The sequence below is a fragment of the Pseudorca crassidens genome, chromosome 1, assembly GCF_039906515.1.
Source record: "Pseudorca crassidens isolate mPseCra1 chromosome 1, mPseCra1.hap1, whole genome shotgun sequence".
NCBI lineage: Eukaryota > Metazoa > Chordata > Mammalia > Artiodactyla > Delphinidae > Pseudorca > Pseudorca crassidens.
Window position 1 is genome coordinate 2,663,473 of NC_090296.1, and position 15,989 is coordinate 2,679,461.

Genomic DNA, 15,989 nt, shown 5'->3' on the forward strand with positions numbered 1-15,989 from the left:
AACTGGTATAATTCAAAAACACAGAAAACAGGCGCACAGTGCTTGGGTTTTATTTAACATCACTTCCATGACCAAGAGCCAGCTTGGAATCCACAGTCAGGACGGAGCCACGTGGGCCACAGCGCACCAGGACCCGCGTCCTCCCAGCCTGCCCTGCACACACAGCTCTTAGAGCCCTCGTAAAACGAGCTCCTATAAGCAGCTGCTTCTCGTGGAAACTTAGACGCTGGGCGGGTGGGTCAGGGTGGGCTCCTAATTGCTGGTCTTCTTTCGTTTCAGTCTAAGCTTGTTCCAAATCCTCTCCAGGGCCACTTTTCCCATGAAGAAGGTGATGGCAAAATTACGCTTGTACCAGTCCCTGAAGAAGAACAGCACAAGCACACGTGACCCACGCTCAGGCATCCGACTGTCTCCTCTTCCACCCTTCCCCACCATCTCTGCCATTCCCCGCCCTCTTTAAAGCTAGACTGCCCGTAAAAGCCTGCCTGCCTTCCACCCGGATTTTCATCAGGCTGATGTGCCCAGGGCACCCCGACCCCGCTTTTCCCACTCCTGGAGGCTGCTGCAGCCTTCCTCAGTTTTTGCTAGAAGACACAGAAAGAGCTCTCGGAAGCCTTGGGGCCCCCAGAGCCCAGCGGCATTCTCTCGGAGACACAACTGTAGAGCGATGGGGGCGTAACCTCTCAGAGAAGGACTGGAGGCTCTGCAAGAACTCAGTGGGGACCCCCAGGCTTTGGCACCTTAACTGCATAACAAGCACATGACAAAAGCACTCCATCTTGAGAAGCTAACTTATCGCAGGTGCCAACATCATCAAGTTTCATATCTTCTTTTTCTTGATGATCTGAACTTTTGGGTAACTTGTGTCTCGAAAGGGATATTCCAGAACTTCTCATACAAATACTGGGATGGAGTTACACGCTGTCATAGGCTCACTTGCCTGTGAATTACTCTACAGAACATGTCAGAACTTGCAAATTCACCACATTGTCAGCAGCTGAATGGGCAAAACTTGGCAAGTTTCCACAACGGAAAGCACACATTCCAGACTCTCAGTGCTGAGCCTGTGGAAGCTGAAATGCCAGCAAGTGCCAGTGCTTTGGGTCCAAATGAGCTAATGAGGGACATGGAACTGCTATTCCAGACTGGACTCAAACGGCTGACTGGATCTCAGCATAGAAGAATGGAGAATAACCAAGGGCTTGAGTGAAGCAGTAGCAAGAGGCAAAAATGCCCGTTTCCTGGAGCCTTTGCACAGCTGGACAGAAAACCCCTCTCCACACGAGAACGATCCTTACGTTTCTATCCACTTCAATGATGCTATAAATGGGAAGCAATGCCCTAAATAAATAAAAAAGGCTTCCAGAAAAAAGAAAACTGGTATCCCACCGAGATTAAAGTTCTTAGGTTACTAGGGAAAAGCCAGATTCCACTCCACCGATACAGACAACCTGAACTGGGAGAGTGGAAAAGACAAACTAAGCTGTCCCCACTTCCGTAAGGAAGCAGGGGCAGGAGGTGGTGCGGGCACAGAGGGGGAGCGCGCAGGCTCCACCGCTGTCCGACCCTCTCTCTACTCTGAGTGCCACACGGAAAACATCAAGCTTACCGGAGAGGAAGCAAGATGCAAACATGCCGTGTCCACGCCAGAAATCAAAGGTCCAGGGAAATCTAACTAATACTGGCTTGACTGAATAACTCAGCTAGTTCAGAGTGACACATGACAGCATTAGCAACAGACTCTGGACGCTGCAGGACTGGGCTTTATGCCTGAGTGTCACTCAAGAGCTCCTCCAGACTCGACGATCACCCCACTGTCTAGACCCTGCCCCACCCGCCCATCCGGCGTGGCCATTGCCCTATGAACGTCACAGCAAATCTCAAACGCCACGTCCTGTCGTCACACCTAGGAATACACATCACTATGTATCGTCAAAACCTTTTTTAAAAACACCTAACCACAATACCATCATTGTATCTGATAAAATGAACAATAACTTATCTATACAACCTAATATACAGTCACTGTTCGGTTTTCTTTGACTGATTGTCAAAAATACCTTTTTATAGGTGGTTTGCCTGTATTAGGATCCAAACATTGTCTACACACTGCATGAAGCCTCTTTTATCCTATAATATTAGCTCCCCTGTGTAGAACCCACTGTCTATGCACTAGGGGTGCAAGCTGCTTTAGGGCTGCCATGCAAATAACTTTAAGCTGTCCTTTTTTTTTTTTTTTTAATCCTAGTTACTGGTTGAAACTGGATCGTCTGTCTTGCAGAATTTCCAACATCTGGGACTGTATCTTCAGGCTACGATTTAAGCACGGTCTGTGACCTGCTCTCTCCACCCCCCCCAACACACCCTTTTATCTTGTTCCTGTAACCTGATATTAGACCCGGAGGCCTGCCAGACTGCAGTCCCCTTGTTTGGTGAGGACACCTCACAGAAGTGCAGGCAGGCCGCTGCCCCACTCCGCACAGTGCAAAGAGGAACCAGGGGTTCAGGTGCGATCAGCCCGACCCGTCCATTATGAAGTGCCCATCAGCCCTGCTGCCGAGCGGTTAGCAGCTGCGGGGTGATCAGGCCCAGATCTAACTCCAGCACTCCTGCGTCAGCTGTCATTCTTCTACCAAGAAAAATGCTCCTTCGTTTGGCTACCCTGGAATCCAGTCGGTGCAGGAAAGGCAGGAGAGGTGACTGTTCTTTGGAGGCGCTCCTTCACTAATGGATTTTCAGAACCATGGGTTGGCTGCCTAGCAATACCCCGCAGTGCCTGTGAGCCACTCAGTGTCATTATGATCGCAAAGATGTTAGTGTATTTGATAGATTTTTAATCCACAGCCGTCATGTTCTTTGTGTGGCTACAATGGCTTCGCCTCTGGCCTACGGGAGCCCCGCGAGTCGCCTTCTGTGCTGTTCTCACACGACCCCGCTGGGCTCCGAGCTTCCTCTCTTTCAAACACAAGATGTCTTGACTCCTCTCGTGCTGCTCCTGCCCCAGACTGTGCTTCTCCATGGAGTCCAGGCTCCTTTCAGTGGGAAGTGCTGTGAACCCACTGTCTATGCACTAGGGGTGCAAGCTGCTTTAGGGCTGCCATGCAAGTAACTTGAAGCTGTCATTTTTATTTAAAAGTGCAAACATTAAGCTGATAGCAACTTCTACCTTTAATATAAACACAAATGTTAAATTCAGATAGACAATATGGTTGTGATATTCAAACTTTCAGGAAAAAAGTAGACACCCACCTGTTATAATACATGTGCTTCTGAAAATTTTTACTTAAAAATTCCTTGTAAAAGTCAGCCATTTCTTCTGCATTCAATGTTGCTTTTTGACCTGAAAATTAATTTCAACTTAAACATTAAGACTTAAGGGGAAGGGTTCTCCAAACAATTATTAGAGTTAACAAATGAGTTCAGCAGGGTTGCAGGATACAAGATCAATATACAAATATCAACTGTATTTCTACACACTTGCAATAAACAATCTGAAAACAAAATTAAGAAAACAATTTCATTTACAACAGCATCAAAAAGAATGAAAGGATAAATTTAAGACAGGAAGTATAAGACTTACACACTAAAAACTACAAAACATAGAAGTGAAGGACCTAAATAAATGGAAAGACATCCCATGTTCATGGTTTCAAAGACCTAATACCATTAAGGTGGCAACACTCTCCCATAATGACATATAGATTCAACACAAACCCTACCAAAACCCCAGCTGGCTTTTTTTTTTTTCCCCCCAGAAATTGACAGGGAATTCCCTGGTGGTCCAGTGGTTAGGACCCTGCGCTCTCATTGCCGAAGGCCCAGGTTCAATCCCTGGTTGGGGAACTAAGATCCCACAAGCTGCATGGTGTGGCCAAAAAAACCCAAAAAACAAACAAAAAAGAAATTGGTAAGTGGATCCTAACATTTATATAAAAATGCAAGGAAACCCAGTAGCCAAAGCAACCTTGGAAAAGGAAATCAGAGTTGGAGGATTCACACTTCTTATATTCAAAACTTACTACAAAGCTACAGTAATCAAGACAGTGTGATACCAGCAGAAGAACAGGCTTACAGATCAATAGAACAAAGCTAAACCCAAACATTTATGGGCAAGTGATTTTCGACAAGGGTACCAAGACAATTCAATGGGGACAAACAGTCTTTTCAACAAACGATGCTTAGGACAACTGGATATCTACATGTAAAAAAAAACCCAGCTGAATCCCATCTCACACCATAAACAAAAATAATCTAAAGACCTAAATGTAAGAGATAAAACTATACAATTCTTGGAAGAAAACACGTGCAAATCTTCATCACCTTGAATTAAGCAATGCATTTTAGATATGGCACCTAAAGCACAGGCAAACAAAGAAAAAAATAGATAAATTGGATTCATCCAAAAAAATTTTTTTTAATTTTATTTATTTTATTTATTTATTTTTGGCTGTGTTGGGTCTTCACTGCTGCGCACAGGCTTTCTCTAGTTATGGCGAGTGGGGGCTACTCTTTGTTGTGGTGCGTGGGCTTCTCATTGCCCTGGCTTCTCTTGTTGCAGAACACAGGCTCTAGGTGCACAGGCTTCAGTAGTTGTGGCACATGGGCTCAGCAGTTGTGGCCCACAGGCTTAGTTGCTCCGTGGCATGTGGGATCTTCCCGGACCAGGGATTGAACCCATGTCCTCTGGGTTGGCAGGCAGATTCTTAACCACTGCACCACGAGGAAAGTCCAGATTTCATCAAAATTTAAACTTTTTGTGCTTCAAAGAGCACTACTGAAAAAGTGAAAAGACAACCTATAGAATGGGAGAAAATATTTGCAAATCATCCTTCTAATACCGGTCTAATATCCGGAGTATGTAAAGAACTCTTACAACTCAACGATAAAAAGAGAAATAACCCGATTAAATCCTTTAAAATAACCCAATTTTAAAGGATTTGAATAAACATTTCTCCAAAGGAGATATAAAAATGGTAAATAATGGGCTTCCCTGGTGGCGCAGTGGTTGAGAGTCCACCTGCCAATGCAGGGTATGCGGGTTCGTGCCCTGGTCCAGGAAGATCCCACATGCCGCGGAGCGGCTGGGCCCGTGAGCCATGGCCGCTGAGCCTGCGCGTCCAGAGCCTGTGCTCCGCAACGGGAGAGGCCACAACAGTGAGAGGCCCGCGTACCGCAAAAAAAAAAAAAAAAAGTGTGAATTTTACGGTACGTGAATTATATCTCAGTAAAGAAAAAGAGATTTAAGGGGGAAAAATACCTTCCTCTACCATTGGACCCTAATGGTTACAGTGTAACTAGTTTTCTTCACAATTGATAATATACATAGGTGTGGGATGTGTTTCAGCACACACAGGCCAATGCTTTCTGAAGTTTCTGGGTGGAGACTGTGAGCTACCAGTATATCAGCATAAGGAAAACGCCGTGCTTCCTAAGTAGAACGCAGCCCGGGGCAGACAGCAGCCTAACCATGCCACGCCGCGTCAGTGCGCACACACTGAACCCGCACACACTAGGTGCTGGTGGGGACTGGCGACACACACGGACTGACCTGGTAGCCTCTGTGGTAGGAGATGCCAACCGTGACGCCCACCCTCAGGGCTGCCCCTGCCCTCCACACTCTCATGAGACTTGAAAGGCCACACAGGACAGGAACCACAGCCTGCCAAGCGGGCAGTAGGGCCCCTGTGACTCGGGATGGTACAGCAGGCCAGGGGCCAGCCTCAGGACACCCTGCAGCGGCTCAGGGGCGAAGGAATGAGACCGCAGGGAAAGAGCCCTCTGGCTTAGAAGCCCCAAGCTCCAAACAGGCATCGCACCCAGGGTCCCTGCACTTGCAGAGCACCCCCATCCAGAGAGGCCCCCGCTCTGGCTCCCCCCGGGGTGAGTCCACTCTCCAGGACTCCAGACAGAGGCCATGTTTCCTGGCTGCAAAGCTGATGCTGACACTTCAACCACACCAGGATTTTTGGGAGACAGAGACAGAGCTGGGAAGGTAACCCCAGGGCACATTTTTACAGAAACAGGAGGGAAAGTGGCCAACCCTGAACTCACACAGCACAAAGGCAAACGCAGACCGCACAGTACAATCGTGGCTGTCCCCCACGAAGACAGAAGGGCCACCTCCCAGCCGGCCTGAGCAGGGCCCCACGAGTCACCTGGACCCCCAGCGCCTGAGTGAAGAGCCGTCGATTCCACGTGTCCTCACTCCTCTGACCCGGCCTCCTGCTGGCCCTCGAGACCTCCACCTGGAAGACCCTCTCCCAACCTCCCCCTCTGCCCCCGCTCTGCGAAAACGCCACTCCTTCCCTCCCCCCGGCTTCTTTCTCCCCCGCGGTCGACACCCCGGGAGTGCAGAGTGCGTTCACCGAGCTGCTTGTCTGCTGGTCACCCTCCCGGCCCACGCAAGGAGGTCTGCTCCACAAAGGCGAGGCCGTGGCTCTGTCTTGTCCCCAGCTGGTCCCCAGGACTAGCCTGGGATGTGGCAGATGTTCAATAAATACCTGGAATCAATCAAGGGGTGGATGCCGATCGGGGAAAGAGAGGGACAACCAGCTGGCTGAGGCGGGGAGGGAAGCCAAAGGCTCCCAGGGAAGGTGACAGCCAGCTAGGACTCCACAGGGCGGAGAAGGGGAGCAGCATGGGCAGAGCAAATGAAGGGTGTGGAGAGGCAGAGACACGGCTGAACAGAGCGAGGGAGGAGACGGGCAGGCAGGGCTGGAGCGCGATGTGGGCGCCACAAATGGAGCTCTCGCTTCAGGGAGCGCCCCAGAGCACGGCGTCTCCTAAGCTGCAAGCAGGTTCCGCCGGTCCTCCAGCCGGCCTCCCCTGCCTCTCACACTGACGAGAGGAGCTGAGCAGGTGGGCCGTGTCCTCCTGGCCCCGCAGGCAGCGGTTCCACGGGCCGGGCTTCCGTCCCTCGCCGGCCCTGCGGCCGGGCTGTGGCTTCTCCGGGCTCCAGGACGCAGATCACAACAGCACACCTGATAAGGCTGCTCTGAGACAAACCGAGTCGCGGTCAGGGCGGCAGGTGGGACGGGCCTGGCACAGAGGGGCGCACTCGTCACCGCCGCTGGCAGAACAGCAGGCGCCCCAGGGTTCTAAGGACAGGTCGGGGTGCCACCTTCAGCTACTGGTCTAGTTTGGTGTCCTGCCCAAACGTTGCCAGGTGGCGCTCAGCGTAAAGCAGACGCACCATAAATGTCTGCTAAGTAATTCAGGTTCCACACCTGTCAGCACTGCAGTGTGACACTGAGCTTTAGTAATACTAAGAACGATAGGCAGAACAATCTAATCTATTACACATTTACCGAAAGCCGAGTGGGTGCTTCTTAAATACCAGCTGACTTAAAGTAAATCCATCCTGATAGCACCCACTCCAGCTGCATAAACACTTCAGCAGTGAAAGAAACGAGGCAAGAGCCCTCCCACAGCACTGCCTGCTTACACGAGATTTAATCGGGGGCAGGCAGCGCTGACGTCATGGCATTCTACTTTTCGCACTTGAAATTAAGTCAATAATGTCCTAGACTGCTGCAGAATACTCCAGTGAACATCCAGTGCGCAGTGGGCCCCCTCAGCCTTATGTAACCTGCAGTGGCCGGATACTGAGGTACTCTCCACTGTTGGGCAGTGAGAGACAATGCTGCAAGAACAGAGGTCTTCCCATGTTCTCCCACAGGATGAATTCTTAGATACTCAGTGGCCATAATTTCCCTGCTTCTTGGCCTATGCGTACTTCATGCAACTAAATCCTTCTGGAAAAGGAGCTGGGAAAACATCTTGAGTTCAGTAAGCATAAAACAAGGCCTAGGTGCTGTTTTAATACACACTGTGAAATTTAGTTTGAGGAGTTTTTTTCTTGTAGTCACATTATTCATCTGAGGTGTTTTGCTATTTCTACAAATTTGTTAAGGCTTTTCATAAAGTCCACATGCCTCTTCATCTCTGCCACAAACGCCTCCCGCCACCTGCCGTTCACGTTTAATGTGTTTCCTGGACGTGGACCCCTTTGCCTGGCCCTCGGGTTTGCTGGGCACTGTCTGTGGAGCAGCCTCACTCCTTCAACAGAACCCCGCCTGGGCAGAGCCTCAGTCTGGCTGCTTCCTTGGACCTGGGAGGTATAAACTGAGAGGTGGAAAAAGCCTGTTTACAGCAACAGAAGGCTGAAGCAGTGGGGCAGAGAGGAGGTGAAACGAGAGGAGGGAGGATGTCCTGGGTTCCCTCTAGTGCCGGCGTCTGAGTGCAGGCCGTGCCTGGGCCCGGCTCTCCCCTGGTCCTGGGTCTGAGCCACTTCGTGTCCCCTCAGTAAACTCTCCTTTCCAGGAGGACAGATCAAAGGGAGTCCTGACTAATCCAGACATTGTCAGTTTTCACGTTCCTGAATCTTTCTACCTTTACTGTCAAGCTCAGGGAATCATCACTCCTCCAGATAATGGAGGGTCACTTTTATCGTTAGACTTTCTACAACTAGGAGCGATGTACTTAACTTTTTACTCCATAAACAACTGATTTTTAATAATTAACTTTTTCATCCGTTTGGAATACATTTGTATTACAGGGAGCATGAATCTAAATTTATCCTTTTGGGCCTAAAATAATTAGTTTCTCCAACATCATTTATTAAATGTAACTCCTCTTTCCTGGGTTCTGCGAGACCCCTGCACTCACGTTTTACACATGCGTGCTCTGGCCCACGGGGGTGACACACCTGTCCCCCCGCCCCCAGTTCCATCACTGCAGCCTGGTAACTGTTCCATCACTGCAGCCTGGTAGCTGACAGAGCGGGCACCTCCCTTCATGAGTCCTTTCCTCAAGATACTCTTTCCTGTTTTCTTACCAAACTAATCTGAAATCTAATTAAGGCCCGTCTTTCAACACTCAGTAACGCCATCAGTAGGAACCCATGATACTCACAGAAGACAGTGGCCCGTGGGCCTCCCTGGGAACCCACTCTCCAGGTCAGGACCTAGGCCCCTCCACTTGCTCTCTCTGTGACTTTGGTCAAACAACTTGCCCTCGGGATCCTCATCTACAAAATGGTAAAAGTAACAGCACCTACTTCATTGGTTCACCATGGGAACTAAAACAGAACATATGCACAAAGGGCACAGTCCTGAGGTCGGGGCTCTCATTCTGTGCTTCGTGATGAGAGCCTGTCCTCGTCTCGATGCCCCGGCCCCTGGCCTAAGGACGGTGCTACCTAAGAAAGTCTTCCCCTCACCCCACACTTGCCTGCTCAGCGGCCAGCCAATTGGAGGAGGATTCAATGGGAGTGTGTAAATGGGAGATAAAATGTCTTGGTTGTACCTGTTTGTGGTTTAGCTTTGTATTTAAAAAAAAAAAGGAAGTAAACTTGAAAATTGTCTGTCACCATAAAAATAAAATTAAAATATTTACTGCCCCCCCCAAAAACAAACAAAAAACAAACAAAAACTGATAGGACATAGCACCTTTTCCTGCTCACTCCTGCCCTCCCAGACCCTCAGCGGGCCCGTGCAGCAGACAGCACACGACTGGGCCCAGCATGGGGCTAACTCCATCCTCCCCAGACCTCTATGCTAATGAGCCCAGGCAAGGCTACCACGAGCAGGTAGAGTCACAGTGCTTTAGCCCAACAAAGACCTGGCTTTGGGGGTCAACAATTTCAGATTTTCCATCAGAATGTTCTGACAGTAGACACCTGTTTAACCAACAGAACAAAACCTTATTCAGGCCAAACATCAATAGTGAGAGAAAATGATTAAAGGTTATTCTGAGCACTAGATTCTCCATCCAAAAGAAAGGACAGCACGGTAGGCAGAGAGAACTGAATGCAGTCTGCATCCCTGACACATGAAGCGCGCAGCCTGGGGAACAAGACACGAAACAGGTAAAACAAGTAAAACAGGCAGGGGCCGGGCAGGCCTCCAATCCAGAAGGAGGAGCACGGCTGTCACTCTGTCGTCACAGGAAATCGAAAAACCTAAGCTGAGTGGCAACTGTCAGAACTGCATTTGGGGTAGAACAGACTGGCTACACTGCAAAGAATGGATTTTAGGCATGAGTTGCTAAACTACAGCCTGTAGGCCAAATCTGGCCTACCAGCTGATTTTGTAAATACAGTTTTATTGGGACAAGTTCACGCCCATTAATTTACGTATTTTCTATGGCTGCTTTCACAGAACAACAGCAGAGCTGACCAGTTGAAGGAGAGACCCATATGGCCCAGAGAGACTAAACTATTTACTATCTAGCCCTTTACAGAAAGTCTAATGACCCCTGATTTAAAGACTGGGGGCCAGGGAACCAATTAGGAAGATACTGCAATAGGCAGAGAATTAAAGCCATGTTTAAAGGACAGGGAGTAGGGACTGCCCTGGTGGCGCAGTGGTTAAGAATCTGCCTGCCAATGCAGAGAACACGGGTTCAAGCCCTGGGCCAGGAAGATCCCACATGCCACCGAGCAACTAAGCCCATGCGCCACAACTACTGAGCCTGCGTTCTAAATCCCGCAAGCCACAACTAGAGGAAACCTGTGCACAGCAACAAAGACCCAACGCAGCCAAAAATAAATAAATAAAAATAAATTTATTTTTTTTTAAAAAAGGACAGGGAGTAGCAAAGGTGCTGAGAAACACCTAAAAGGTAAATCTGGTGGAGAGATGAAGGATGAAGGAGTGGGGAGGGGCTTCCAGGATGACTCTGCAGTTTCCGGCTCATGGCCAGTGGGACCATGAACTGCCATCAGGAAGCAGGGAAGAGAAGCCAGGGCAGAAGAGACAGAGGCTGCTGAAGCCATGGGACCTCGGATATAAGCCCAAAGGTCAGAAAGAGGTCATCGATCAGAATGACCCAAAATGACGAGAGGGCTGACCTCACCCAAAGACAGGAGAGGGAGCGGGAGGAGGACAGACGTGTGTCCCACCGAGGACACGGCCTCAGAGCGCCTGCCCCTGGAGCCATGGCCTGCCCCCTGAGCTTCTCTACTTCATTCAACATCCTTTCTTTTTCGTTTCTTTTTTTTGGGCTGTGCCGAGAGGCACATGGGATCTAGTTCCCTGACCAGGGGTGGAACCTGCGCCCCATGCAGTGGGAGTGTGGGTCTTAACCGCTGGACGGCCAGGGAGGCCCTAATACTCTTTCTTCACACCTTCTCGTATAGTTACTCAAACAAAACCAGTGTTGGCAGAAAAAGAACTCACTCACCTGATTCAGCTCTCAGTTCCAGGCCTTTGGCTTTTAGTCTTGAGTCAATAAATTTTTCTTTTTCCTAAAATAAGACAGCTATCAGAATTCCCTTTCTTCATCTTTCCGTTTTTCCTTGGCTAGGACACAGCTCTCAGTGTTCTGGAGAAATCTGGATGTGGATTTCCTGAGAAGTGGCCCATCTCAAAGCCTGTTTTAAACCATCTGAGCTTAGTTAAAAGTTTCATGCTTGAAATAGGATTTGAAAATGAGATGTTTAATAACCTTTGGGAGGCACTGTTTGTTGATAAACGCAACTCCACTTGACTTAGCCTGCCCAAAGGGGTAAACATGTGTCGCCTAAGTCTGTCTTCTGGATTACAATATTTATACTCCTTTCTCGTAGTTTCTTTATGAGTATGCTATTAAGAATCCTGAATTCTCAGGAAGAATGACAACGCATCCCAGACACCCATAATTTCATAAACACACACACACAAGCGTACATACATGTGGAACCTGCAGTTCTGGTTCTGGCTCTGCTACTCTCTTTACTTCCTTGAACGTCTCAAGATCTGTGATTCTGTGAATGATCAATATTTCTTCTTTACAGTTACATACTGATTTTAAAATTCTACGCATATATACACACATACGTATGTATGGCGGGGAGGCAATGAGATGCTGCCAGGTAACTGAAAGGCAAAGCAGATGCTAAAGATTTAGCACCCCCAAGTGGCCAACTGTATTATTTCTCATTCTGACCCGAAACCTAAACTTACCTTAAGAAAAGTCAAATTCTGGTTTGCCCAGAACTGTTGGTTCCATTCTTGTGTTTCTTGTCTTAATTCTCTTAACTTTTGTTCCAATGGTGATTCATTTTCAGGGATGTAGAAGTGAACAGGTCGAAGGTTTGAATATTTATCTGGGGGTCCTATCCAGTCATGGCAAGATTTTCTTGGAGGGCAGAATCTTGAGACCTTTAACAAAACGCATGGCGTTACTATACAACTTAACGAATCTCTAGTATTATAAAATGAACAGTCCAGATTTATTAAAGACCCTTGTCAGCTTCCTCTTTTTAAGACTATGTGCCAGGGAATATCCAAATTAAAAGAACTATAATAAATAGCATTCACATTAATACTACACCAAACATGTTCAGCAATGGTGCTGGAATAATTCAACATCCCAAGGCGGAAAAAGAATGTCAACCTGTGCTTTGTATCGTATAGAAAAATTAACGCAAAATGGATCAAAGACGTAAAATGTAAAATCTAAAACTATAAAACTTCTAAAACAGTAAAAATTCTACAAGCTTGGATTAGGCAAAGATTTCTTACGTACAACACCAAAAGCACAATCCACAAAATAAGAAATAGATGAACTGGACTACACCAAAGTTAAACTCTTCTGTTCTCCTAAAGACACTATTAAGAAAATGAAAAGACAAGCCACAGACTGGGAGAAAATACATGCAAATCTGTAAAAGGACTTGTTTCTAGAATATATATAGACTTTTCAAAACTCCATAATAAGAAAACACACAACCCAATATAAAACTGGGCAAAATATTTAAATAAAAGTTTCCGAAGAAGATATATAGATGACAAATAAAAGCACATAAAAATTGCTCAACATCGGGCTTTCCTGGTGGCCCAGTGGTTGGGGGTCCGTCTGTCGATGCAGGGGATGCAGGTTCATGTCCCGGTCCGGGAAGATCCCACATGCTGCGGAGCAGCTGGGCCTGTGAACCATGGCCGCTGAGCCTGCGCGTCCGGAGTCTGTGCTCCGCAACGGGAGAGGCCACAACAGTGAGAGGCCCGCGTACCACAAAAAAAAAAAAAAAAAAAAAAAGCTCAACATCATTAGTCATTAGAGAATGCAAATCAAAACCACAATGAGATATCACTATACACCTATTAATATGGCTAAAAAAAAAATCTGCCAAAACAAGTGCCGTCAAGGACATAAAACAATCGAGTTCTTAAATATTCCTCATGGCAATGCAAAATGATACAACCACTTGGGAAAAAAGTCAGCAGTCCATTATAAAATTAAACACACACCTAACATACAATCCAGCAGCCCCTTCCCAGGTTATTTATCCAAGATGCATGAGTACACATGTTTGCACAAAAACCTGGATATGACTGTTTAAAGTGGCTTTATGTATAACTGCCAAAATCTGGAATTAGCTGAAATACCCTTCCACTGATGAACAGAAAAACACAGCACGGCATATACATGTGACGGACACTACTCGACAACAGAGGAGACTACAGGTAACACAGATGAATCTCAAAGGCACTATGCGGATTGAAGAGGCCACACCAAAGAGGTTGCACACTGGATGGTTCTATTCCCAAGACATCCTGGAAAAGACACGTGCTGGGGTAGGGGAAGGGGGTGACTACAAAGGAATTTTCTGGGGTGGTGAAAGTGATTGATACCTTGAATTGTGGCGTACATGTCTGCCAGGAGTGAATTTTACTATATATGAACTGGACTTCAATAAACCTGATATTAAAATAAAGAGATCAGCTGAGTAATTAAAAGACTATCCATTTGTCTGTTAAAAGATCAATGTAACCACAGTCCATGGGGGGAAATAACATTCAGTTTGGAAATCTCTTATACCCTATTTTTTAAAAAGAAAGCTCTACCTATAATGGAAAATGTATAACTAAATCACTTTGCTGTACACCCGAAGGTAACACAACACTGTAAATTAACTGTCCTCCGATTTTAAAAAAGCAAAAGCTCTACTGAGCACGACGTCTACCTCCGGAACATCGGAGTGCCTCCCGCCAGTCCTCCCTCCAGAAACAACCAGAAAACTACTCAGCAGCACAGAGGAGTGAGCCACTGACAGGTGGAACACGGACAGATCTCAAAACAACATACAGAGCGAAAGAGCCAGGCACCGAAGAGGACGTTCTATGTGATTCCACTTATGTGACATTCTAGAAAAAGTAATCAGATCAATGGTAGCCCAGAGTGAGGGGTGGAGGGGATTGGAGTGATGTTCTAGATCTTATTGGGGTGGTGATGCACAGATTTACACATTTGTCACAACTCATCAAACTCGAAATGGGTGCCCTCATTTTACTATATATAAATTACACCCCAATAAAGTCAATTAAAAGAGTGGTAAAACTTACAAAGATACAAAATTACTATATTGAGCACAATTAACAGTTCTGCATTTAGAAGGCCCTTCGTTTAGGATACTTCAGTACTTCACTACCACCACTATAAGCTGCAACTTCCAAGGAACTAAAAATAGAGATGCAGGGTTTGCAAAGTTGAAGATAAAGCAGCTCTTTTTCTATCAGTAAGCAGCTTACTTATAATTTCACTTGAAAAACATAGCTTTAATAGCTAATCATTTCAGAAATTAATGCAGATAACCAGGTGCAGCTGCGTGTTTTGCAATGGCTCACTTGGCAGGAGCACCATGGGAGGAAAGGAGAGGCCAAGCAGAAGCTCAGCTTGGTGTACAGTCCTCAGCGTTCCTCTCCCTGGTGTGGGTCTGACCATCTTCTGGTCCCTGGACTCAACCCTGGACAATTAGAGTAAAGAACCAAGTGGAGACTGAGAAAGGAAACCAAGTCACTCTTCAGGAAACACAGTCAGTTAGTTTTCGCTTTGACGGCTGCCACTAAGCACCACCAACCTACACCGAGCATCCCAAGAACTTGGCATTAACTGAAGGAGACTGCTAGATGCAGCACTACCCGTCGGCCCTCTCCTTGTCTTGGATGCTATGACCTTCCTAAGTCTTCTAAATTCCCAGGCAGTTTAAAAATAGGAAGAATTTAAAACATGACAAGGATGGCAGCGGGTTTGGTCGGGAAGTGGGTTACAAAGCTCGGTGTGGCCACCTAGCGAGGATAGTTCAGACCACAGAACACCTGAGGAGGTTACATCAGCTCTGCCATCACCGCTCAGAGTTCAGCAGGTCAAGTTATATTACAAAATATGCAGGGACATCCACTCATGCAAAAAGCTTCTCCTTACACCTGAGAACACAGAGTTTCTGAGTTATAACACATTATAGCTCTGCCTTTAGGACAACACTGGCATTTATAATATTTTATTAAAAATCTGTGGCATGTTCAGCTCAGCATTAGAATGCTTACTATTTGGGGACTTCGCTGGTGGTCCAGTGGTTAAGACTCCACGCTCCCAGTGCAGGGGGCCTGGGTTCGATCCCAGGTTCAATCCCTGGAACTAAGATCCCACATACCTCAACTAAGCGCCACAACCAGAGGAGCCCGAGGGCCGCAACAAAGATTCAGCGCAGCCAAAAATAAATAAATAATTCTTTTAAAAAAAGGAATGCTTACTATTTAGAAAATTATTTTGAGTCTAGAATAAGTGAATGAGCAGGAAATGTTGAAAAGTACATATGATTCCCTCAGACTCTCAAAACATTTCTAGAAAAGTATCTTTTAAACAAAATTTCAAAATTTTAAGGACCCTTGACAGATTATGTAAAAGCAAACAGCATTTTTTTTTTTTTTTTTTGCGGTACGCAGGCCTCTCACTGTTGTGGCCTCTCCCGTTGCGGAGCACAGGCTCCGGATGCGCAGGCTCAGCGGCCATGGCTCACGGGCCCAGCCGCTCCGCGGCATGTGGGATCTTCCCAGACCGGGGCACGAACCCGTATCCCCTGCATCAGGGAAGCCCAGAATACAGCATTTGACTGGGGAGAAAAAAAGACTGATAGAGGCCTTGCCTGGTGGCGCAGTGGTTAAGAATCCACCTGCCAATGCTGGGGACACGGGTTCAACCCTGGTCCGGGAAGATCCCACGTATCG

At 47.2% G+C, this 15,989-nt stretch overlaps 1 protein-coding gene across 29 annotated transcripts in view; it reads right to left on the bottom strand.

Moving 5' to 3' along the window:
- The window catches only part of KLC1 (kinesin light chain 1), a 112,142-nt gene that overhangs the window by 75,615 nt on the left and 20,538 nt on the right, over nucleotides 1-15,989 (bottom strand). For 20 of the 29 annotated variants that reach the window (XR_010938534.1, XR_010938382.1, XR_010938891.1 and 17 more), the window contains exons 2-4: nucleotides 11,946-12,143; nucleotides 11,185-11,248; nucleotides 3,250-3,340 (exon numbers count right to left, since the gene is read on the bottom strand). Coding sequence is in view for 23 of the 29 variants with exons in the window: in XM_067718411.1 (XP_067574512.1) it covers nucleotides 3,250-3,340; nucleotides 11,185-11,248; nucleotides 11,946-12,143 (353 nt within the window). In the remaining 6 variants the exon portion in view is untranslated. The other 9 variants (XR_010938940.1, XR_010938946.1, XR_010938949.1 and 6 more) reach the window with 9 other exon arrangements.